Below are 26787 nucleotides of genomic sequence, written 5' to 3'. Positions count from 1 at the left end.
TCATGATTGATGACAGGTGTCAAGGTTTGCTTCAGTGAGATGTTTGGGTTGATTAGTCTCGTCATACATGGAGCAGGTACAGTAGTTGTTGGTTTTCTCTTTTTTGAGGGGGGAGAGAAAAAGGGAAATGACCCAAGTTACAAAAGAAAAATAATCGTATGGTAGGAGGCTGCACTGCTTGTGTCTGATGCACACGGTTGACTCTTCTTCCTACTGAGTAAGGTGTTAGAGGAATGTTTCACTGGGATTCTCTAGTGTTGTATTCAAAAGTGAATTGAAGTGAGGTGGGTCTCTTTTTTTTTTTTTTTAAAACACTAAGATGTGGTTGAAAGCTATACAAATTTAAACTTTCTTATTCTCCGAATTCAATGTAGTAGGAGTTTTCTAACTTTAATTTGAACTGGCTAACATTTTTCAAGTCAGGCTTGTTTACTGTTATCTCTTAAACCTTTTTAAATGAAGAATAAAAGATCAGAGGCGCAAAACTGGAGTAGATTTGGTATATTTTTAAGTGTTAAATGATAAATTTCTACCAAGTTCCCCAAAGAACAGTCAAGTGAAATACAAACTTCTGTCATTGCAGTTTTTCTTTTTGTACACCCTTTGTTCAGCTATTTTCTTTGCATATAGTTGAATGGCATTGTAGATGTCTTCCTCTAGAGTTTATAGCCTGAATTTCTTTATGAAATGAATTGTGTAAGATGGAAGTCATTGAAGTGAGAAAATGTGGAGAACAGAACAAGAAACTGGTGCAAAAGCAAATGCCACAAAAGGGAAAGATGAAATGGAACAGAAAAAAGAAAGTAAATTGCAAAAAATAGATAGCCTGAGTCCCGCCTGCCTCAGGAAGGTGAGAGTCCCATTTGTTTCTGCCAAAACTGCATGTAAACAGAAAAGAAAAATCCCACTATTTTCATGACTAAAAAGAAGTATTGGAATACAGGGTTATGTTCTCCAGTCTCTGAAAACTCAGCATTAGTTCTGTTTAGGTCTTCAACCGTGTTCATAGTTTTAATGGAACTGGAGAGCAAATTAATATTACTGAAACCAAATGTGTTGTAATCTGTAACTTGTAACTTCTGCCAAAAATGTTCTTTTTCCTTATTCTTTGTGGTTGCATGATGAGAGGTGCAGAGGGGCTGGGGAGGGGTGTGTGTGGACTGTAGTCTGTGTAAATATGTCGTTATGTTGAAGGTTTGCTACTGGCAATATTCAAATACTGTTCTACCATATTCAAACACATATTGCATTTATTACTGTGGGAACAGATAAGGGAGACAGAAGTGTCGGTCTTAGTTGCATGCTAGCTGAATCTTGAGGCTCTTGGATCAATCCGGAGAGTAGCCCTGTGTCATCAGTTGAACAGGCTGGTTTTTTTTTTTTCTCATGATGAAACCAAGATGATTGCTAAACATCAGTTTGTTGTTGTTTAGCCCTTAAATTTAAATATTTCTTTTTTGTCATCTTCAAGCGTCAATATTTTTACTGGCCATAAATGTATTAAGGGTAATAAATAGCTCTTTATATCAGTAAGTTAGGCAGTGGATTTAATATTATGGTACAATGGATAATACTAGATGCAGGTGAAGTTAAAGAATTTACTAATGAACCAAATGTTATTTTTCTTTGTTCAGAATTGCATAATTTTAGGATGGAGTGAGGGAGGGTGGCAGTGTTAGGTGAAGGCATTTGTTAAATGACAGGGTTCACAGTCCTACATGAAGAAAGGAGAGCAGTAGCAGTATGAGACTAACGGGCTTCAAAAAAGAGATTTCAGCAGACTTGGGAAGGTGACATGTAGTCTTCTGGGAAGATAATATTAAGAAAGCTGATCACTGCTGAAAAGGGCAGGAGATGATCCTGATTGTACAAGAAGATAAGCACTGTAAGAGACTGATACAGATGAAATAGTGGAAGCATGTCGGAATAAGATCAGAAAGGCCAAGGTGCAAAATGAGTTATTACAACTGGCAGGGGACTTAAGAGATGGCAATAAAAGATTCTAAAAATACACTGGAAATGAGAAAGACAACAGAAAAAGATCATGAGTGCTGAGTGGGTCAGGGCTGAAGTAATGGCTGATTCTTCCCTTAGCCTTCAAAAAACAGTTTATGTAACTTGTTGCCTTGCACAATTAATTGCCACAAGGAAAGAGAAGCGGAGATGGGAACAACAGCTAAAATATATTTAGATAGATCAGATGTGATTGAATTCGTAGTGCCTGATGAAAATCACTACTGAGGGCTAAATCTGTGCAATCTTTTAGCTGTTGGAATTTATTTCTGAGAACAGAGGAAATTTGGGAAGAGAAATTACTGTATCTGTAATATGGTGTGGGGAAAAGAGAATGTATGTGTCAACCAGCCTAACTTTTCTGAACAGAAAGATAATAGAATAAATTATGGGGGAAAAGCCCAACTGTTTGAGAGATGAGCCAATTTTGAAATTACTTCCTCTCTACCATTCTCTGCCCACTCAAAAACCAATATACCCCACCCCCAGCTAGTCAGCTTTTTTTTTTTTCCCCCCAAAAATCCACAACAAAACCACCCCCATCTCATTTGCTTTTATTAGCAAAACTTTCCTGGTGTGAATGTTGTAAACAGTAGGTGCAGTGCTGCTTTATTTGGTTTTGGTTTGAAACTACAGTACCTGACACTTTATAATCAAAGTAAGGAAATATCATACATTTGAAATTGCTGTTAAAAGTCCTTTTTAAAAACTCCATTTAAATATGCTCTACTATCAGCTGAATCTGGTGATATATTGCTCTGGTTAAGTGTATGCAGCTGGGGAATCTGCATTTTTACAGTTAGTGAGGTAAATTGACAGAAATTGGGATTAGGAGCATGACAGCTCTGTAGAACTTCATAGAAGATTAGTAGTATTTCAGGAGGGAGGTTAGAGATTGTTTTTTTGTTTTTTTTTTTTTCCTTCTGTTGGTGATGTGTGAGCTCTTATAACTAGCTTTCCAAAGTGCTTTTATCTGATTAGTTTACTAGAGATAATTTTACCCAGCCTGGGCTGCAGTTGTCACGCACTGGTGGAGTTTGCGGTCAGGCAAAGAGTAAAGTCAGGCCCCTGAATTTTAGGAAAGCAAACTTCCAGCTGTTCAAGGAGTTATTCAATAGGACCCTCTTGGAAACTGCCCTCAGGGACGAGGAAGCAGAACAGAACTGGCAGATCTTTAAGGATGCTTTCCATAGAGCACAAGACCTCTTGATCCCCAGGTATACAAAATCAGGAAAGGAGGGTAAAAGACCAGCATGGCTGAGTTGAGACCTGCTGGTCAAATGAAAGGGTAAGAAGGAAATGCACAGGTGGTGGAAGCAGGAACAGGTATCCTGGGAAGAGTATAGGGACACTGCCTGGTAGTGTAGGGATGGGGTCAGGAAGGCCAAGGCACAGCTGGAGCTGAACTTGGCAAGAGATGCAAAGAATAATAATAAGGGCTTCTATAGGTATGTCAGCCAGAAAAGGAAGGTCAAAGAAAGCATACTGCTCCCCCCCACACCCCCCCACACCCCCCGCAATGAGCAAGACTGTCAAACTGGTAACAACAGATGAGGAGAAGGCTGAGCTATTCAACAACTTCTTTCCCCGCACCTCTCAAGTGGATGGACTGCAAGACAGGGACTGGGGGAGCAAAGTCCCTCCCATTGTAAGAGAAGATTAGGTTCATGAGCACCTGAGGAACCTAAACGTACAGAAGTCTATGGGACCTGCCGAGATGCATCCCAGAGTCCTGAGGGAACTGGCTGATGTACTTGTCAAGCTGCTCTCCGTGATATTTGAAAAGTCATTTTAGTCAGGTGAAGACCCCGGTGACTGGAAAAAGGGAAACGTTGCACCTGTTGTTATACGGGATTGAGGGGAGGACCCTGGGAACTACCAACCTTTCCTTGTCCCCAGCTTGTCAGTGATTATGTGGAGCATCCCGTGAAGTGTGTGGTGTGTTTACGTTTTTGGTTTTGGGAGTTTGGGTTTTGTTGGAATTTCTTGTGTGTGTTTGGGGTTTTTCCCTTGTTGTTTTAGTTGTTGTTTTTTCCCCTAAACTGGGCCACTTCCAGCACAGCAACTATCTTGTTCTGGTTTTGAGCTGTTCTCATTCTGTTGCAAACTTGCTTTTAGATAGTGTTAGGATATAGCTCCCTATGGGTAGGACTTGGGAGAAAGCACAACCGCTTTGCAGTAGCAGCCTAGATGGGCACAAGTTTTGCTTGTATCTCCAGCTACAAGGAAATACAGTAGACTGCTAAATGCTACTGGTCTGTATGGAATTGTTTCTTTCAACCACAGTGAGACACATGGGAATGGTCTCATGGAATTAATTGTGTGTCTTTTAGTCACTTAGCTCTTGAATGCTGAAAAAAGCATATATTAATTCTTACAGCTGGGATTTGTACTTTCATTTTTGGCAGTCAGACAGATTTTTAGTTTCTGAATTCGTATTTGTGACTACTGCAATCAGGTGCCAATGTCTGTTTTTGACATGGAATTAGGTTGAGTTGAGAAGGCGGGTTGACAGAATTACACTTCACCTGTTGATTCTTCTTGTTTTGAATTCATTTTTATCCTCTGCAAAATAATTTTTCTGTTCTTAATAGCCATAAGCATATTCCTCTACACTGCTATGGTTTGCGATCATGAAGTGTCATCAGATTGAGTCCTTAAATTTCATTCTTTTTTTCTATACTATCTTCCTGTAGAGTCTTGGTATTTTAAAGCTGTATAAAATACTTGCTCTCAACAGCATCTGGGAGACTTTAAATGTCAGCTGAATGGGTGATTTGCTGCATTTCCATGTAGATAAATTCTGTGCAAACATGAACCTAAACAGTGCTGGTTTTCAGAATATAAAATAATGGAACAAGCATGCTGTTAGTCTTGTTCTAAAACAGCTACTTGTAGGTTTTTATTCATCACTTTGAAGAAATACTGCTTTCCAGTGAAGAACCAGCTGGGCATCACACTTCCTGTATAGATCCATTCATTGAACTTTTAAAGAGGCTGTGAGACTACAGGAGCTCCTCATTTACTAGGAATTTTTTTAAGTGGCTGGGGACTGTGAGAGATTCAATTGTTAGGTGACCCATGCTGACAACCATGTGTTTACGCAGTGCAATCCGGAATTTGGATCCTCTTGTGTATAGGGTACCCAGCCTAGAGCCTACCATCAGCTGTGGCTTGCTCAAGGAGCAGCCTGTGACTGTGTCAGTTGTCTCGGTGGCCTGCTGATTTCTTTCATAACGTGTGACTGGAAATACCTATTATGTGACAAAAGATATATATTTTTGTGACTCGCCTTGCCTGAAAGGTTGTCTTCCCACCCCCCACCTTTAAAAACAAAACAACAACCACCACCAAAATAACCCAGCTTGCTTTAAATTCTCCTGAACGGTCCATTCCCAAAACAGTCACGTACATATACCAATAGTAGCGGGCTTTTTTTGGTCTATTGAGGTTTTTTATTGTCTTTTTGAAGGCTTTTATATTTTTTATTTGGGTTCCTTCATTTTGACGGATTTATGCAGTACTACTTTTTTATCCAGGAAAGTGTACATTTTTGAGACTGGATTGCATTGGTGAGGGTGTTACCTGACCTTTATGGTCAGGACTATCGTTCTTGTATTTCTCTCAAAGATTTCCAGAACCTCCACCATACTCATGTGCCCTTTAGTCCAGGCAAAATATTTGAATTATTTGAAAGCACCTGGCTTTTAGGCACAGTGTTGTGTAGAGTGTGTCTGGAAAAAAACACAACAAAACAAAACCAGTTTTGTCATGTGGGTGTTGCGTGGTTGCTGACATTAAATACATTTTAGCTATTCTTTAGTAGTAACTGAAATATTCACGATTTTTTAATAGCTTTAAGCAAACTTGATAACGGTCATTATGAAACAAATTCATAATGTTTTGGCATTTCAACAGAGCCCATAACTCAATCATGTTGTTAACTCTACATTAATTCATTTACACTGTAGTAATATCTACCGGTGAAACATCTGGTTTTTATCCTCTTACATTAAGCCTCATTTATGAGTCTAATGGTGTGCAATGGAGTCAGTTTCTTGACTCCATTGCATTAAATCCTGTTCTTAGTTTTAGTCTGCCTCACCAGTTCAGTGTAATCTGTATCTCTCTCTGTAATCTCTCTGCTATTTGCAGGTTTTCTATTGCTAGTTACATAGTGCATATTTAAATGCCCTGTGAAAGCAACTGATGTTTTAGCTATTAAAAAGATCAAATAGCCTTGTGGTTTTCTGAACGCAATTTAGTATGTGACTTCTGGGAGGTAGATGTGACAAAGGCTGGAATTCGATCATCTGCACCCAATGCCTTCTTGACCTATGGCAAAAATGAGGTGTCACCCAGCAGCCCTGGCCTGAAGCTGCCACTGAGTCAATTAAATACTTGATGCTCCTGCTGAAATCAGCAGTAACAGCACAGTTAACGCTGTTATTTCTCATCCCTGTGTTGTAAGAGGGATGGCTTTTCCTGAGCTGGTGGCTCAGAACGCTTCAGGCTGAGTCACAGCTTACATACATGGCTCACATCTGAGCCAAAAATTTGCTTCAGTTTCCTCATCTCCAGTGGCAGACCCAATCTTGTAATGCACATTGTTACACTAAGACCAAAGCCAAGAGGTCCTGTGCTTAAAGTACAGAGAGTAGAGCACACTTAAAGAACTGTACTCATTCAAAAAATGCACAAGTGCCCCCTGGGGTGGCAATTTTGGGGAAATAAAGCCACCTTGTATAAATCAGTTCCTAAGTGCGCTGAGCATTTACTTGAGGGATGTTGGCAGCGTATTCTGCTGCTCTGGAAAAGAATCCTGAGCGCAGCACTCTTACAACTACAGAATAGAAGCTGCCAGGAACAATTGCAGTTTGTTGGGCAATTTTGTCTTGTTCTCAGGCCAGCTAATTTGCCCCAAAGTACACTGCAAGAATATTGGGAAGTTGAGAATGCTCTGTGGATGCAAGCAGAGCACAACAGCAGAGGTCCATAACCTCAGTCCTGCCAGGATGACTTAATTCTTCCAGTCTAAATTATTTGCTTGTATGGAATTCTTTGGGTAAGAATCAAATAATAGATAGTTCTTTTACCTGACAATCAAGAACCCCAAATTCTTTTCTTGAGGTGTGGCAGTGAACTTGACTTGCTTATAGTGTGTTGAGTCTCCACATTAACATGCTACTTCTAAAGAATAAAAGATATGTTATTCAGGTTCAGGTAATTTGATCGATTGTACTGTATTTTAACAACTTAAAGTTCTATTCATTGGTGCTCTTTCATAGCAGTACTTAAAGCAGTTGAGAAGGCAATGAATTATTTCCTGTCCACTAGTGAGGCATGAAAAACCATTTCGGTGGCTATAGAGGGGAACATCAGTAGCTATAAAAGGAACACCGGAGACTTTTCAAATTTTTATCTGTGGAAAGGCAGACTAAAACTTTTATAAGCTGTTTTTAAGCTTCTATTAATGTATATCTTTATGAATGAATTGCTTGATACAGATTTTCTCATACAGGTTTTAGTTCTGTTGTCACAGTCTATCTGATAAATGTGCATTTGTGTAAGGCTTAAAATAAACAAAAACCACACCTGCTCCCTCCAAAATAACTGTGCAAACATTCCGTTAAAGGGCTACCTATTTTTTCATGTCAAGTCCAAGGAAAAATGTTTGATGTGATAAGGTCGGAGTTGGAGAAAGAAGAATCTTGATCAGCTGTTGCTGTGGTCTCTGTGTCAGCAATGAATCACTTCAATTCCCTCACCTTTAGGAGTTCAAGTCTCCCTTGCGTAGCCAGACATCTAGGTCTTGCAGCTGTAACTCCCTGGTTTTCCAGCCATTGACAGATATGGATAAAAGGATGCTGGTTCCCCTACTCGTGTTAGGGGCTTCAGGATCATAGAAAAAACCCAACAGTGTGTCTGAGTAAAGGTAGAAAACATTTACTCAGGGAACAGTACCTCTATGAAACAAGTTTATTAGTCTTTAAAAAAAAAAAAGTGCAGGAAGGGTAAAAACTATGGTGCCAAAGCTCTATACAGGCCAGATAGTTTATTTACTCACATTGTTTATCTGTTTCATCCTAGCTGTGTATTTTATAGGCTGCAGTACAGACAGTCTGCATGTTATTCTGGGTATAGAAGATTCAGCCACGGTTGTGGGGATTTCCTCCCAACAAATCAGAGGGTAATTAAATTTTGAGGCCTGTCCAATCATCAACTTTCTGTCAATCTAAATAGCATTAAGAATAATTAATTGCTGGCATTTGTTCATTGCAAATATTTAATGAGCTGAGAGGTGATAATTATTTCCTGTAGACTAGGTGTAAAGTCTTGTCCTATGGTTTAAGGCTGCTGAGGCTGACAGCCCTGTTGACTTTGGGGTCATGTGATTATCAAGAGTAGTGTCCAAAAAGAAGTCAAGATTTCCTTCTTTACATACTTTACAAATAAGCATGTCCAAATGTTTTGAAATGTTCCAGCAGAGAGAAAATTATGCAGTGCTTTAGCAAGATATAAACCAATAGCTGCATCAAACATGATTCTTTTGCTCAACCTCTGTCATTGAGCTTTTTTTAGACACCTCTTTAATAGATTGTATTGTCTCATTAGACTTTAAAGCATATGAATGAAATTATTTAAAGACTATTCAAAGAGTTTATATAAGAATGGCCTTTAGTTTGATTGGACTAAACAGCCTATACTTACTTCATTCAGGTGGTTGTCTTGTTCCAAGTGTGGTACAAATACTTTACTGAAGAGATGGAGCCTTACGAACAACTCTGTTCCCTGCCCCTATCTGTAATATTAACCTTGTGTTATCTTATTGCTAAAGTTGAAGTATTTTCAGGTGCTCTTCTTACGCACTTTTGGTGCTGAATGCAGAACAACTTGTTTAGCATACTGAGACTTTCTGAAAAGCTGCCTGGAATTATAAGAAGTAGAAAGTGCATCTTTAAAAAGGGGGTTTTCCTAGATAAGGCAATTACAGTAATGCGTATCTAGCAAAGATAATACCAGATTTTTGGATTTATTATAGATAGAAGTATGTGATCAAAGAGAAAGGGGAGCATACCTGTGCTGGTTTAGGTATGGCAGTGTGTGAGTGTTTTTATCCATATGACAGCTTAATTTCTGTGCAAATGTCATATGACGCTTCTAGGGAAAGAAGTGCAGGGTATAATGAGACTACTTGGATTTATTTAAGATTCGTATGGATATTTTTAGGAAGCTTTGAAAGAACAGCTTGTCAGTCCTTCAACTTTGACAAGATCATTTTTTTTTTAATTTGTATTTGTTCTAGCAGACCATAATAATAAATAGACACTTTCTTTAATCTGCATTTCACTGACTCTTTTACGTGGAAGTTGATTGTAGCCACCTTTATCTGGTCTTCCCTATCTTTTTCCCTTCTGTTGATGCTCTTAAGAGTGTGGAGAATTGGGCCCAACAAGGAGAAAAAAAATCTAATATTGCATCTCCCCAGTATAACTTCTAGTCATCAAAGCTGACACTTATGTCTTATAGCAGCACAGTAAAAGAAACCTCGTTCCAGGAGAAATAAACAACAAGAAAAAATCCCTTACATGAGTTCTGAGCATTTTTACTGTATACAAATACTTCAGGGGGAAGAAGAAAACTGCAGTTTGTTCTGCAGATTCTCTGGTGTTCCTTGTGCTCTTGAGATTCTAAGGAACTTCTGAGATGATTCCCAATTTCACCTTCTGACTGAGAACAGCTATGTGCTTATAAACCAAACTTGTTTCTTGCATGGGGTTTGTGTGCCTGGCCTATGCCCTTTGTGCCAGCCACCAACCCTTTTTATTGTGAATAAAGGATAACTGCCTCCATTCAATACTTATAATTATTTTTTCTGTATTAAAATCTTTTCTATCTTCAAGTCAGCTTGTAAATTTGGAGTCATCCAGTTAACCTTAAATACTATTTTTTTTTTTTCCTGTTAGGGAATTTGCCAGAAGTAAAATATCTGAGTTGTTTTGTATGGCTTCTGAATAGTGAATAGGCCAGAGACCCCAAATTGTGTTTGTTAAGTTTTGCCTCATTTTCTTGTGTTAAAAAAAAAAAAAACACCAAAAAACCAAACAACAAAACAAACCAACCATAGCACAAACCAACCCCCAAAATCCTCCCCCAAAAGCTAAGAACAAAGTACTTGTTACTCAGTTGGAAGGTATTTTGTTGTCAAGTGCAGTGGGTTTATGCAGTGAGTGAGGGATCTTTGGGAACAAGAGCCTCCTCTATGTTTACTGCTCTGTTGTTGCTTTAGGATCTGGTAATAAAAATAGCACCAGTTAACAGGATACATAAATCACAGTTGTTAGAGGTAGCCAGAAGGTACCTGCTATTGTTTGTGTATATTAAGAACACGCTGGTGACTCACAGGTGGCTTCTTAGCAAATCAGTTCCCATAGGTTCCTCTTAAACTGCCATTGTTGCTACCTCATCAAAGTTGGAGAAAGTTGATCTTATTAAAAGCTGAATCTACCTCATCCAAAAAAATAGCTTCCAATTTATGCGATAAGCTTCATTTTACAACCTTTTGCAATTGGGGTGGTTTTGGTTCGGGTGTTTTTTTGTTGTTGTTGGTTTTTTTTTCTAGGAGAAATGCCAGTTCCCTCAAGAATAGTGCTGTAGCTTTTGTTCTTTTCCGTCTTCCAACAGTAGAATCACCATGTCCAAACCTTATTTGGCATCAAGGTGAACTACTCCTGAGAGTCTGTGCCCAGCATTTGAAAAATAGGACTTTTAATAATTTCAGCACGACAATATTATTCATTTAGACATATAAAGGATCTGTACAACTAAAGTATTCATCAGGACCTAAAATCTGTCCTTATTCTTCCTGTGTTTCTTGCACGTTCCACTATTACTGTGGTCTAAGCATCGATGCTGGTGAAAGCTATGTGTAGTCAAACAGATTTCAAGTATGAATTTCATCTCCAGCTGCTTTTACTGCTGCTTCTCTTCCCCTGGCAGGAGTTTTAATGCTGTAATCTATACCTTGATCATCTAGTCTGCCTTGAGAGAGTGAGTTGTGTACACCTGTCACTGCAATGGGCACTGCTTGTGTTGAAGCACTTCTCATAGGAAGTGTATTTTGCTTGGTCTCAGAAAAATAGCATTTTATTTATCAGATTTATTGTAGGCTTGATGGTATAATCCAATAGCATTAAAAAACCCCAACCAAACAAAACCCCCCAAAGGCTATATAGCTTCCTTGTGTGCTGCTGTAAGAAGCAGAGTGAGTGTTATTAAAACTTCACTCTCTAGTGAATTACAACTTTTGCAGATGGAAAAAGAATAGAAAAATGTTTACAAAAGCTCAAGAATAATTCAGCAACCTGGCACGCTGTTAAAACACTTAGTTTTGACTTTTAGAGAAAGTGAAAGTGTGAAGGAAAAAGAATAACTATGGCTTTAATGTTAAACTTTCTCACAAATGTAGAAAACTATGGGCAAAGCATTATTTAAAAACAAGAACAGACTTCTGTGGTGCCTATACATTTTGTGTGCTTGTTTTCTACATTAGAATATTTGGCTTTCTAAATTTAAATCCCCCATTTCATTTGGGCAACAGAGGAAGCTGAGCTTAGTGAGAGTCCAAAACAATGGGTTTTCCTAATTTGTGTGTGGTTTTTCCCATGCACTGACTGTTTTCACTTGCAATATCTCCTGCTCAAATAGGAAATGTTACTTTATTGGAGAACAAAATTTGTGTGAGGTTTTTCTTCCTGTACTTGCATTGCACATATGTTGGAGGGGAGTAACTATTTTCATGTAATAATTGACTTGCTTTATTATTGGTAGAGGTAAATCTGGAGACACAGCTTGCACTCTCAATAAATTTTCATTTACTGCTATCAGGGATAACTCTTAGCAGGAAGGTAAGGAGGACGTGGCTTTAGGGGGTGGTCTCGGGAAGCCAACGTGGGAGTTGGAAGCAGGAGCTCCTGGTCTTTATCCTGAGTTCAGAGCTCAGCAAGATCAAGAGCTTCTGCTCTTCAGAGACAACTTACTGGCTCATGGGTGAGTGGGGCAATGGGGACTACCACTAGAAGGAACAGCAACGTCCAGCCTTCATTCATCTCTACTGAGCTGAGAGGGGAGCAAGGTGCCAGGCCTACTGATTTGCTGGGCTGGATGTAGAGTAGTCATAAGCAAGTTCTTGTTTGCAAACTGGAGACTCTTTTTAAACTGCTGAAAAGCAAAATTTGGAGTAAAAAATTAGAGAGGTTTATTTAATAGGCTCTTTCATTTACAGCTAGCTTGTTCACCTCCTTTAGTACCAGGACAGTGCATTAGCTTCAACAGGTATCCTCCCTGTCTGATTACTATATTTTTAAGCAGTTACTATACTCTTGCCTCAGCTTTTGGTGAACTAACAAAACAGGATTTCTTCTCCTTCCCATCCCATTGGCAAATCCTTCTGGTCACCTAAAACGCTTGTGCCCGTGTTAGCTGCACTTTCACTTTCCTGAATGAAAATACTAGAATCACATACACACACAGCTTCAGATGCGTTTCACCAGTGTTGTATGAAGATGTAAATACTTTCTTTCTCCTTGTGGAAATAATTCTCCTCCTGTATTAATTTTTGGCATTTTATTGTTTTTTAACAGCCCCCTTATGCTGTCTGAATCTTAAGCACTAAAGAAGATCATTTTTCCTCTTGGATTTCTGATAGATAACCATCTAGATTTTTCACGCTGGACAAGTGTTGCTGATGTTAGTAACTGCTGTTTTATACTACCCTGGTCTAATTTTGATTGACTGATCATGATGTAAAGCAAATTATGACACTCTTCCATTGGTAATATTAGTAAATGTACATGATGTGTTAATTTTTCACCCTTCCTCTTTCTTATAGTATGCAATAGAGAATTGTGCCACATTAATGAAAATAACTTTTTTCCACTACAGTTTAATGAATTTAAGTTTGTATCTAAGCCCTGAAACCTAAGCGGTTCATCAGCTGTGTGATGAAAAAGCTTGTACTAGCTGTACCCCAAGTGCCAGTCAAATACAGCATGCAGGAATTATCTTGTGTTCCTCCCGTGTCCAGTAGTGATTTGAAAATTAGCTGAACAAAAGAGAGTTATTTTCAGAGAACAGAAAATGTGTAGCATTCTTAAGAGTCTTGGAGCTAGAAACAAACATGTCTCTATAGTGAAATATCTTTGTGCTAAACATGCAAACTTCTGTGGTTATGTTAGATTACTGTATTTAGTAAGACATGGACATTTTCTACTACGTAATGATGTTGTTTGTATCGTGACTTCCTTTCCTTTAACAGTTTTATAACATATGCAAATGGTAGGCAGGTAGCCTTCCTCAAGTGGTATACTATTTTCCAAAGTAAATCAAGGCTAAGACCTGAATTAAATAAAAAAACTTACTTCTAATATAAGCTTCCTTACTGTACCCTATACGTTATGCATGTATTTCATTATATACAATTGGTGTTAGGTGTTTAGAGTTCAAACTTTGTCATGTTTGTGTGTGTATGTTTTGGTTTTGGGTGTGTTTCCCCCTCCCCTTTCCCAAAAGCAGAGAGATCCATGATAACAAATATCTCTTTGGACCATAAAAAACCCCTTATTTTCTCAACAGACAACAGTATGCCATGAATACATATTGTATCAGTAATGTAGTATATACAGAGTGTGTCTCCCAATAATGATTTATATGGATTCGGCACCAATTGGTCTCAACCAGACAGAAAATTAGGACCCAGTCTAAGATGTGGAACAAGAGTTTAGTAGTAAACTTGAATCATAGCTCTGTAAAGCAACTGTACCTCACAAAGTCCAAGGAAACAATATATCAACTCAGTCTGTGTTCTTCTGAGGTATTTTCAGGCATTCCTGGGAACCAATTTTGTATTTTTCCCTCATGTAGTGGATTGCCATCCATAGTGGGTGCGATTCAGTTTTCTGGAATGCCTGCCCTCAGATTGACATCTGGTATATTAAAAGTCACAAAATGCAGATAAAGACAGGGAGAATAAAGGCACTTTAATATCTTGCAATAATCTATACTAGATATTTATTTTCTACTGCCAAGCAGAAAGAACAGAAAAATACTGACTGATTTTTACCAGAACTATAATCAGACATCCACCAGTAAACATGAGTGTAGGCCAAAGGAAGGCAAAGAGGAGGCCTTTTGGGGGATAAAGTCTGCTTAAAATGACATTGGTCTGTGTTTCTCCTGGGTCATAGTAGCATGGGAAAGTCTGGTATTTTTCGAAATTGCTTGCGATTTTTTCTACTCGTGCTTTAACTTCTTTAGAGTTCTCCAACTTGTCTGGGATGTACGAGCACTGGAATAAGAAATCAAGATGATTCATTATAATGGATACTATAATACAGTGTTTGTAGTTAAGTCAGATTGAATAAAACAAACACACTATAATAAGAATAAAACAAAAACTGTCAGAAACTTCTATGGTTTGGCTAGCATGCCTGGGGATCATCTTGGTTTCCTTATGTCCATAAGCCATTTGCCATGCTTCCCTGTTTCTGACACTGTGTCCGTGCCCTCAGTCTGGAGATTTACAGACTGGAGTAATGTTGGAAACCAATAATACATATGTACTTGAAATAAAACTGTAGTCTTTGAAACTGTCACTTTATTATTACAGTGCCAAGCTCGGATTCCTAACAGAGCTTCTAGGCACCACCACAGCAGAAATGTGTTAGTTGTGCAGAAATTCACAACTAGAAGTTCACAACTTGTCAGTGTGCAGGAAAAAGATGTCGCTTCATTGTGGACCTCTGGTTGTAAATAGTAGAAAAATAAGAGGAAAGCACAGCTGTATGAGGCTTCCTACTTGTCCTCACCACACAGAACTATTTCCACGTGTAGTAAGAATTCAAAGTTATTTATTCTTCAGTGGAAATACTATCAGACTTTGATTCACTAATATCTTGTAGTTGTTCATAACAGTTTCTTTTCTGCAATATTAATTTGTATACATAATAATGCTTAGGTGTCTTAGTCTGGAAACTGGCCAAGGCAGAAAGGGGATGGTTCCTGACCTGAAGGTTTATACTTGTAGTAATGTAAACAGTAGGTAGGAAATCAGCAAATCACCTCCCTCGTGCAGTGAGCAAGACTCTTACTTCAATCTATAGTGGATAATTGCTGCTTTGCCTCTTCATTGTATGTAGCTTTCTCTGAGATATTCACTCTGAAGATAGGCATTAGCTAGTGAAATTCTCTTCATCATGTTTTATGCTATCAGGTTTGCACTCTATGAAACTCTAATCTGTATAATTTCTTTAAGAAGATGAGCACTTGTAGTCTCAGCATGTTTGGTTTGAATTCTGGAAGTGCTCCTGTTTTGGGCATCCAGGATCTGAATTTATGTACCCTTGGAGAGCGTTGGGCTGGAATAAGGCCTCTGAATAAGGCCCCTACTTCATCCCCTTCCCTAATTTTTCACACACCTTTAAAGCCAAATTAATACTCTGCACCCATATATCTGTCCCACACATGGTCAGTACTCTTCCTCTGGGGAGCAGATCCCTAAAATGACTGACCAGGGGACCTCTACCACAGTACCCAGTGTCTCTGCGTTACACAGGTGCTTCCTACAGTGCCACTGCCTTCTCCATGAGTCCAGGTTTCTGCTGCCAGGGACATGGTTCAGTGGTGGTTTTGGCAGTGTGAGGTTGATGGTTGGACTCTGATCTTAAAGGTCCCTGCCAACCTAGATGATTCTATGCCATCCTGGCCAGAAACAGTTGCAGACCAAACCAAAGACAAAAGAGTTTTCTGGGTGGTCATCTTCCAAAATTACTGATTTGTTTCTCCTTTCTGTCTAAAATGTGCATCACATTCCCAACAGCTCCCTCATTTCCTCTTTCCTGCTTCATATCACACACCTAAAATGGAAGTAAAATTGGGATTTGTACTCTTACTTTGGTCAGTTTTTAACTTCAGGTCTCTTCTGTGATAATTCAACAAGAAAATGAGCAAACCACAGCTTATAAACTATTTCTTAGCATTGGTCTTTAACTTAGACACTTACGTATTTTTAAATGTTCATAAATGTTAATATTAGAATGATAGAATGGTTGGGGTTAGAAGGGATCTTAAAGGTCATCTAGTTCTAATGCCCTGCCATGGGCAGGGACACCTCCCACTGGAGCAGGTATTCATGTTTATATATATTCAGGTTTAGCTGGTGTAATTCCTTAAAAAGTATTAAGTTAATGTTTGATGTAATGTTTAAAATAAAATCAAAACCCGTGTAATCTCTGGAATATTTTAAAAATGCCTTGGTCTAAGCATAGACTTTAACATGTAAAAGATGAACAGCTCCTACTCTTACTCTGATGCTTGGTTTTAAAAACAATCACCCCTTCTCAAAGGTGTTAGATAGCAGCAGAGAGTAATTATTCAATCTGGCTTGCAGGTACCTTAGGATTTCTTTCTAGTGTATCTTCAGTGTGATACAGCATAACCTCTTGTCCTGAGGCTGTCAGATTAACCCACACCTGTAGACAGGGGTAAGGAAAGGTATCCTCATCCTCTAAGCCTTTGCTGTTTGGGCAAAGAACTTTGTCCATGATGTTGGCTTTGAGTACCTTGCATGTGGTTTCTGTTGTCCAGACGCTACAAAAACAAAAGAAAAGGTATCACTTTTAAATGCATTAGCAGCATCTGTTGAGAGTCACATGCTGGAGATGCATCTGTGTGTGCAGGTCTGAGTGGTGGCATGGGTAGAGTTCACGGCCGCTCAATCCTGGTACAGTGAACTTTGCCCACCCTGGATTGATGGCTGCACCTGGAGAAGGGCTGCCATAGGAAAGCAGTTTTTTGTTGTTGTTTGTTACGTGTTCTGTGGTTTGACGTTAGATTCTAACCCCATCTGTAATCAGCTTCAAGTGTTATTCAAGGAAGAAAAATTGCTATGGATTTTAACGTTTGGTAGTAAATATTTGTAAGTGTGGTATAGTGCTAAAGTTTGACCTTATTGTTTGAAATCTGGATGAGCATAGTGGAGGTTCTGATGTCTAAAATATTTTGACTAATTTCATTCAAAAATTCTCAGAACACAAATCAGTTCCCATGTTTTTCTCCCCCTCTCCTTTTCTGTGTTACATGGACCTTTTGCATGAATTTGCAAAATGTGTGGCAAAAGTTCGTTTTTTGCTGTTACTTATCCCTTTTTCTCAAATACTCTCTTATTACTGATACCACAGTAAGTTTTTGCTTACAGCAGTACACTTTGGTGATAAAAAAAGGTAAAGAAATAGTCTCACTCCAGTTCTTAAGAAACTAATCTTTTTACATGTAAATGTCTTTTGTAATGTAATCAGGAGGCTGGAAAATACATAAAGTAAATGTGAATTACTCTGTTTTAAAGATAATGTTTTTCAAACATTTTCTAGATTAAGGGTGCTCTTTGCAAGAAGAGCGAGGTGGATGTACTTGTTTGCTCCATCAAAATCTTCAAGCATGAAAATCTGAGCTGCATTCTTCATCTTGTTACTTTAGTTTTTTACAAATTGGTTTTGTGTGTAGAGGCAGAACTCGCTCAATGAAATAAAAATGTGGCTAACAGTAATTTCTTCAGCATTCATCATACTCTGCAACATTTGTTGAAGGTACTAGTTTTGCATGATGGTTGATTTGAAGGGAAGATACAGACTCTTGACTGAACAATTTTACCATGACTTCTGTTGCTCAAGCTTTTATAGTTTTATTAAAAACAACACACTGTCCAGCACATGGAAAAGCCTTTTTTGTTTGTTTTACCTGTTTTTTTTCTTTATGCAAGACTTAGTTTTCCATTGTCAAGCTTTGATAAGCATGGTTGGTTTTTATTTTAGGTATTTTCATAGTAAATGTTTTGTTTTACTCTGTTCTCATTCTAGCCCTGAGGAGGATCATTCCCTCTTTCTTGTGCTTACCTGTAAATGTCTGATGGCTTCTCGGACCCCTTTTTTCTTTCTCTTTTCTTCTGTCTTAAATTCTTATGTGCTCTTCAAAGACATATTGTTTCTTTAATGTACAACACACTAACATATATTTTGACACTGTTTTAATAATTGTATTTGCTGGCAGGAAAAAGAAATAGCTTTGTATTCATAACAAATGGCTATCATTACCTTTTAGTGTAGAATGGCACAATGGTGATCCCAATAAAAAAGTACATCATCACGGAGCACGCGACCATTCCCAGTCCCAGGCACAGGGCTCTTGTCTCCCCTCGCTTCTGTGCAGTCACCAACTTTTTTCCCAACATGATTTAGAGTTGTGAAATCTGAATAATCTGTTTCTGGTATAAAATAAAATACAGAAAGGAGAGGGAAAACATGATTAGGATTGGCTACAGGTATTGCAGTTGTGTAACAAGTCTCTGAAATACAATGTATCCCTTGGACGAACAGTCCGATGTTTGCAAAAAGTAGAATTTAGGAAAAAAAAAAGCTGTCGTGTTTTTTGTTATCAGTAGACTCCTTTTTTATTTTCTGATATCTACCATATAGTCCTGTAAAAAGTGTGTGTGTGTAGGCTAGGAGATAGGGTAGGAAAACCGGATTACTTTCTGGGAGAGTTCTGTTAACTGCCCAATTGTCCTCAGCCTTAATTCAGTCTCTTTTATGTTGCTGCTTTCTCTGAAGTAAGAGAGACTGTGTTGCGTATTGGCAAAGGCTACATGAAGGGAAAATCCTCTGACAGTAGAATACATTTTATGTTACGCCTTTTCTTCTGGATTAGTCTGAAATATGGTTGTCTTATTTCAAAAGAGATGAAACAATGTAAAATTTAACATTTGAGATGCCTGGTTCTGACTTCTGAATGTTTGTTGTTTGGCCTTGCCCATTTGGGGATGCTCAAAACTTGATGTCCAACCAAATAGTGGAGAAAAGCTGCATTTTCTAGACGGAAGGAGTATGATGTCACCAACCACAACTGAACAGGATTAGAAAACACAGCAGTTAAAACTGCTCTCATTTCACCACAAGCACGGGTCAGGACTGCTGCTGGTGCTACTGGGAGAATGCAAATTGTGAAGTGTTGGTGTAACACTGGAGGAACTCTTAGGCAGAGATATTTGAACCTGAGCTCGGGAGTGATTGGCATTTTCCCCCCTCTCCCTTGACAAATAGCATTTTAAATTATCTTGCCAATTCTTTGATAAAGAGAATATAAAAATAGCTGTGAATCCATGTGCCACTAAATCAGTATGACTGATGTACAGGATTAATATATAAATGAGCCATAACAGTCACCGAGAGTTCAACCCATCACCAGTATCTGTTGCACTCGCAGCTGTAACTGAAGGTTTGTGGGGTTGCGATTTTTTTTCATGAAAACATGGTACAAGCCATAGTTATGGCAAATGATGAGACTGGCAAGATTTGTGTGGGGTTTTTTGGGAGAAGGGGGAAAACAGAGCAAAAAAAGAAAGAGAAAAATATGTAATATACCTGCCAAAACAGGTTTCAGTCCTGTTCTCATGTGCAAGATGATGGTACATAGCTTCATGCAGTAGCTGGTGCATTTTCAGGATCTCGGCTTCAAGTGTGCGCAACTATTTAGTGTTTATCCTTACAGGCTGGCCTTCAGGGTGGAGCGGTGTCTGCCTAAATCCACCTGTGTTCAGCTAAGTAATGGACTAAATACCAAGACTTAAGCTTAGCTACAGTGTAAGATGAACACAAGCCAAAGTTAACAAACAGGCTCTTCAGGTTAACCATGAGGGATATGGTCTCCAGCTGCTCCAGGCTGGCAGATCTGTGGTGTTACTCAGGGTGGAGGACAACACTGAGTTTGGTGAAAGACGAGACAAAGACCATTAGCTCTTGAAAGAAAGAATGTGAATATAATCTGAATGTTGTGTTCTTTCCTATTAGTTCCCTTTTTCACTGGTAAAAGTGCCTTACTTCGACTGATTAATGATCAAAGTAAAAAAGTATTTGAAATGCTACTGTATTTAGATTACTGTAACACCTGAATTAGTGTTATTAACAATAAAAATATAGAAGACTATGGACAGTAAACCAGCTTTGGTCGTTTAGCATAACTTGGGGCTAGTTACAGGTTTTTTTCAAGTATATATTTTGAAGTTGCTAGTACAGGATGTAAAAATGAAAGGCTGTTCTGAGGTTTCCTTCAGAACAGAAGGAGGTGGTGTTGTTGGAATACTGAATTTTGTCCAGTTCCATATTTAATTCCACTTTAAATAAAACATGAATATCTGCTGTGAATTTTGCATACAGCATTTTAAGGGGAACTGTTTTTCTGATGATCGTGTATAATTCACAAGCATCGTAAGTTGGAAATTGCCATAAGAGGAACCTTACCTCCTTACTGGTATTTGAGTTTAATACAGAATGCGAGCAAATGCCCTTAAATAAGGCTGTATTGTGGTGTTCTTGGTCTATGGTGCTATAAATAGAACATGTGGCATCAAGCACTGTCGGTGTGCTTGCACTGTGCCTCTATGCTTGTGTATAACCATGCGCACCTCACAAGGAAACTTGGGTAAATGTCAGTAGTGACTGTTCCTTGGAAACTTCTATCGTTTCTTCTAGTTCTGTGGGGGAGAAGTGGAAATAGCATTTTCAAAAACAAAAGAATTTAAAAATATTTAAATTATTGGAACACTGTACAACACAGCACCTTAAGACCAATTGATGTTAAACTGACTCTCCTTTACCTATTGCGCAGCTTGGTCAGAGCGGAAAATGGAATAAAAGAACATCATTGGTCCTGGAGCACAGGCCCTTAGAACATGTGGTACCTGAGTGGTAGCTCCTTATAACACAGTGGGAAGCTAATGATACATAAGTGAAAACCTGCATTGTTAGCAAGAAAGTTTTACATACGGTAACAATAATTAATCTTTAATTAGCTCTGTGGGAAAATGAAAAAGTGAAAGATTGGTACTGCCACCATGATTATGGAAAACTAGTGGCCTAGTGCTGTTAATCTCTTGAGTTTTAGGTGAACCATAATGTTTACATAGCTGTCCCAGTTACACTGAGAAATAGTGGGGTAATAGTGTTACATGGAAAACAAGAACTGTGGGACTATTAAACAAAAAATTAATAAGAGATGTAATTGCCCCATCAGTCTGCTTCAATGTCAGCCACAAACGCAGCAGAAGTACCAGTAAGCTCATCCTTCCTAATCATCTTAAAGTCATCAGACTACCTCTTTAAGACACATAAGGAATTTGTATGTCTAAATTGGAAATTTTCACAAGTGGCCAAGAAGTTTTCCCAGCACAATGCAGTGTTGTTCCCCATCCTGACACCAGCCGGGCTGCCTGACCCCAGTTCTCTGCATGGGCTGCTGGGTGATCCTGTTTGCCTCTGCTTCCCAAGTTCAGATGCCTGCTCCGCCCCAAAGAGAATAAGGGCATATGAATTATGCAGAGAATGTTAACAAGAAAGATTGGTCTAAAAATATCTCACTGAGTGCTTCTATAAACCTGGCTAGGTCTTTAGGCAGTGTAAATCAGAGGTGCTCGCGTCACTGTTGTGTTGCTGCACCAGATTAGCTGTAAATGTGGTCCCTAAAACCGAAATACGTACTTCCTGCAGTATTTTTTTTTATGCTTTAAAACATAGAACACCAGAAAAATCTGTAACACTATTTCATGCATGCACAGAATAATTTAAGTGGAAACCGAAGTTAGTGAAGGAAACCCCATGTGCATTTTTTCTTCTTTCACATATAAATATTCTTATGTTCTTGTGCTGAAAATCCTGCATTTTCTGGCTCTCAAGACAAGGGAATACTGCATGCATATAGAAAAACATATTTATTTGGTATTTCCCCAGTGTTTAAAAGGTTAATTTTTTTCAGATTAAAAATTATTCTCTTCTGTCTCCTAGCTCTGTCAATGTATATCAGGAGGAATGTTGAAAGAGCTAATTAAGTGTTTTCTCTGACAAAATTGTTAAATCTTTTAAAAATGAAGCACTGCAGAGGACTTGATTGGCCCAGGAAGTCTCTGAGCGTATTTGAATTGGACTATGTATAATGTGGGTTTTAGTCTGGCCTTCAAGAGGAAATCTAAATGTATCTTTGGCACTGAAGATTGTGGGGTGCCTCCATAATTATTAGGAAAATATAAGCTCCAAATCTTTTCATAATGTTCCCTCTCCCTAATCTTCTTCTTCAGTCTAGTTAAATTATACAGTACATTAGCTGTGCAATTTCAATGTATAATCACTGCATTGACAGCTGCTGGTGATAATCCTAGGGATGCCATCTGCTCAGGTTTGGAATAGTCCCCTGTTTTGATGAGTAGACATGTTTGATACTCAGCGGGAAGTCTCTGCCGCCTCCTCCCCCATCTCTCGAGGAGTTTCCAGTGCTGTGACCTCCGTGAGTTCAGATGGCACCTCTCTCTTGAGCTGTTCCAGGCTGCTTTTAGCTTGGGCATGGCAGCATCAGTAGCATTGATGAATTCATCTTGCTCACTTGCAGAAGAAAGGGTGCTAAACTCTTATCTCGGCTTTAAATTGGGAATAAATACTAACAGTGAGCTAGTAATTTTTTTTGAGCTGGTTTATCCCACACCATATGCTGAATTTCTAGTGAGCATTTATGTACTGCTTTCATATGAGCATCAAGTGCTAATAATACATCACACCAAGAACAGTGATGCAAGTCATCCGTATCTCTAAAGCGATGAGGAGATTTTAAGCTGGTCTGGACCCTTCGGCCTTTACTGCCTCCACTTACAAAATAGCTGTCTGCTTTCTCCTATCAAGTGCCAACTTAATAGTCATTTTGTTTTATTCTCAAAACACCTTGAGTGGACAACATAAAAAATGCTGGCTTTGCTGGGCGTGTAAGAAGAGCATAGTATTCATTTTCAGTTTATTGGCCAAGTACTTTGTGTGGCAACCAGAAGGCAATCATAAGCTTTATACGAATGTGAGCTCTGTAGTGGTTACGCTGCTGTGGCAGAGATGCCCAGCTTATGTATTTACTACTGCCTCTGAGTAGAATTAGTTTGGTCGCTCACACTTCCCTCCCTATTTCCATGAGTGTTTTAATACTGCTTAGGTGGTTCTTCCTTTCTGATTCAATCCTGCCCTCATCCTTTTCTCATCATCTGCCCCACCGCTTACACCCCGGACAACAGGCCTGAAGTCCAAACTACATTTGCATTGGCACTTGCTTCTCTTCTCCCCCACCCCACCCCCTGTTTCCTACCCTAGCGTTTTTAAGCATTTCTTGCATCTCTGCCTTTGCCAGGGGTTCTGGGGCCAGGGAATGCCAGTTTCGTTCATTGCAAATTGATAAGAACCCATTACTTAAAAAGCATTTTGGGCATCTGGGACCAGAAATACTGTGTGTATTACAGAATAAGGTGATGCTGAACCTTGATGGAAATGTGCACAGAAAAGAAGATTGTGTCATGTACTTACGCAGCTGTCTTGAAAACCTGAAGTAGCAATATTTTGACTGGGTAACATGACACAACTACATTTATTTTATGAAATATGCTCTATCATTTTGCTTATTAAAAACTGTTTACCTGATGTGGCACAGTTGTTTAAGAGTAATTCTGTTAGCTTTTAAACCTGGGGGTTCTTTAAAAAAAGAAAAAAGTTACTTGCTCAGTTAGCAGTTCTGAAGTTTTTCTCGAGTGCTGCTTTTGGATTCTGTGTAGTACAGGGCTGCACAGAATGCATCAATTTAAGAGTAGATTTCAGGGAAGCCTGCAAGAGTTCATGTACGTGGTTTCTCTCTAACTTAGAGGTAGACAAGCACAGCCTTTAAAGGAATACTGAACACCCAAAGCCATGAAACTCCTAAGAGTAAAGGTGTATGTATTTACCATTAAAATGCATAAAAGCTATGATCTCATATGGGCTGCAGACTCCTAAGATTCCGTTGTTTGTGAAAATATTGCCGTTACCTTTGCTAGTAATTATGGAGAATTATCAGATTGATTCCAGTTACAAAAGAGAGAACAACTTAACTTTTCTGTAGCATATGGGCTATCTGGGCTGTCCTCCACAGTGATGCAGATTTAGAAAGATTGTTTCTTCCAAAAACACTGTACTTTTCAAAACCCAAAGCTATATTGCACGCTCCTAAGAAAAAATGGTTGCTTAGAAATATACTTACTGTTTTTGATGAAATGCTTCTTTCTCTGATGAAAAAGCTTCTGTTACATGTCAGACTTGGGATAGTACTGGGACTTTTTGCTGAAAGGGATTTTTATTATTTGTTTTTCCTTTCCTGTACTTCTCTGTGTTTGCTTTGCTGTGGCTGAACTCCTAGCTTGGTTCCCCTATTACGAAGCTTTCTGTAACCATAAATGGTAAGGTATGAAAGAGCACTGTACTTTTTGAGATTAATTGCTGAAAACCAGGAAGCCGCAATACTAAGACCAACTACAGTTGAAGAGACTGAATTTTCTCATACCCTAGGGCCCCCTTACCACATATCCCAGTAGATGTGTCTTAAGCTGTGGTCCTACTCCTTTTGTACAGCTTTATAGTTCAGAAATATAGTATGTCTTTTGAGTGAGATTTAAGGAATTGACTCTATCAATGACCAGTGGTACTGATTTTTAATACCTAAGCTATTAACAGCTGGGTGTGAATGTTTTGTTGCCACTAGTTTTGATCAGTTTGTGTGCAACAGATGCTAAAATGTTGGCTGTATATCAGAGCCTTATAGAAAAGAACAAAGCATCTATCATGCTATAGATATATTCGTGTACAGCATGTTCCTCTAGCCAAAACGCCAAGTCTGCTTCTGGGACATATAAATAGATGACTTCTAGTGCAGAGAGCTTCAGAGAAGAGCTAAAATAATATATTTTTTTGATAAAGGAAAACTCCTCTTATTGGGAGACTAAAGGAATTGAAATGAGTTAATTCAGTAAAAGCATTAAGAGTGTTCTGTGTATTGTAAACAAGGGTAGGATCCTCTCCACCCTGTTTTAGCTATCTAATAATTAGCTTTTTCGGCTTAACCTGGTCTTGTGGGTTTGCTTTTGGTAAAAGATTTGAAGTTGACGTGTTAAGAGACTTCATGCTGGCTGAAGATAACAGATGAATCTTCCCCAAAAGGACCTTTTCTATTATTATTGATGCAGAAGAGAGCACACAAAGCTAACTTGGATTTAGATAACTGTTCTGTTAGACACTTAAAGCTAAGTAAGATGAAGCCCACTACTATCATCTAGATCAGAAAGATTTATGATCATAGTCATTTTTTAATATTTGAGAAGTGATGTAGCTAAATTTAAAGAATGACATTTGAAGGTTGGGGAAAAATACATTATGAACAAAACTTATTCCCAGCTAAAAAATGATCTGGTTGGGTGGAGTTTTCTATCATCTCTTGATACTTACGAAAAAAGGCTGGTGATTTCAAAGATGCAGGCTTTGGCTCAAGCAGAAGTTGGGCTTTTCATGGGAATTTATTAAAAGTGATTTTTGGGCTGTGTGATTTGTGAGTCAGGTTAGAAAACAAGGTAACCCCTGCTGACTGAAACTCATCTATCTCCAACTCTGGCTGCCTCTTCTGCCTGCTTTTCATAACTCTAATGGCTAATACACATGGATCAATTTTTAACTGCCTCGCTAAGGAGTTCTGTTGCAAAATTAACAGAAAACTTGTGGAATTCTACACGCAAAACAGAGATTACATTTTTAAAGTTCCTCAGTGTACTGAAGGCAGCGGTGGTAGAGTGCTTTGGCTCGGTTTGAGGTGCACCGGTGATTTATTTGAATAGACAGAAGCGATGCTCCAAGTCTGGTGCTACGTTACCTTTTGCTTGTTTCTTTTCTGCTCACGTACACTGCAGACGTACAAGTCCAGGCATCCACTGGCTCTTGGAGAACTAACCCAATAAAATAAGTTAAAGGGAGGTGTTGGGCTGATATCCACTTCTAACCTTGGGATATTTTGATGTGCCACTGACCTGTACTGAATAATGGGTACGCATGAGAGCTGTATCAGTGGTAAAGCCAAATGTTTGCTATATTATAAACTCTAATTCCGCATTACAGTTTAAAATACCTTCTGTCTTATTAAAATCACATAGAATATTTTAATTTTTCACAACCTGAGGAGAGGGACGAAAAAAGGAACAATCTGTTGATTGAAATCACCACATGCTTTTGCCCTGGCACTCCTTTTCCTTGCAGGAGCTGCAGTGCTTGCTTTTCCTCTAGCCTTGCTCCTGGCTATCACAGTGGGACGCCATGAACCCTCTCACTTTCTTGTTCAAGGCAGGATTTCCCTGGTCTCAGAGGAGCATGGGACCAGCTGTAGCCTCTGCACGAGGATCTGCTGCTGGGACACTAATCGTTGCTTGTTTGTAAGCTACGTAACTGTTGATGCAGAGTTTCTCCTGGCTTTACACCGACCCAGAGAGGAGGTGCGGGTCACTGCTGGGAAGGCTGAGTACCTGAGAGTACTCTTTGAGTATGGGTGGCAGAACAGATTGAGGCCAGCTAGGGTCAGCTGGAGCTAAAGGCAGATCATTTTGCAAATAATAGTTTTAGCCAAGATTAAAAATATTGCAAGGGCCTTCCCAAGCTTTGATTGAGGTGCTGTTTTAATGTTTGATCCCTGACTATAACTGGGGGAAGAAAAAGGGAAGACAAACAATGTCAGAGTAGACTTTTATGAACTTCAAATACTTTATTTTGAATTGAACAAGTTTTATTTTCAGTGTCTTGCTTCCCACCCTTGCAGGTGTGTGTTAGTTCAGAGGACTCATAACCCTCCCAAGGAATCGAA

At 38.9% G+C, this 26787-nt stretch overlaps 2 protein-coding genes across 4 annotated transcripts in view; one reads left to right on the top strand and one right to left on the bottom strand.

Moving 5' to 3' along the window:
* The window catches only part of KCNIP1 (potassium voltage-gated channel interacting protein 1), a 508397-nt gene that overhangs the window by 95826 nt on the left and 385784 nt on the right, over positions 1-26787 (top strand). The window lies entirely within an intron of this gene.
* Positions 14037-24322, bottom strand: KCNMB1 (potassium calcium-activated channel subfamily M regulatory beta subunit 1). Its single transcript, XM_074604372.1, has 4 exons — positions 24154-24322; positions 18159-18328; positions 16464-16659; positions 14037-14359 (listed from the first exon to the last, which is right to left on the bottom strand). Exons 2-4 carry the CDS (start codon positions 18293-18295, stop codon positions 14090-14092), a joined length of 603 nt encoding a protein of 200 aa, XP_074460473.1. The 5' UTR covers positions 18296-18328; positions 24154-24322; the 3' UTR covers positions 14037-14089.

This window comes from Larus michahellis, chromosome 11 (assembly GCF_964199755.1).
Source record: "Larus michahellis chromosome 11, bLarMic1.1, whole genome shotgun sequence".
NCBI classification, from domain to species: Eukaryota; Metazoa; Chordata; class Aves; order Charadriiformes; family Laridae; genus Larus; species Larus michahellis.
The sequence above is the reverse complement of the archived record's forward strand: the minus strand, read 5'-3'. Positions and strand labels throughout refer to the sequence as shown.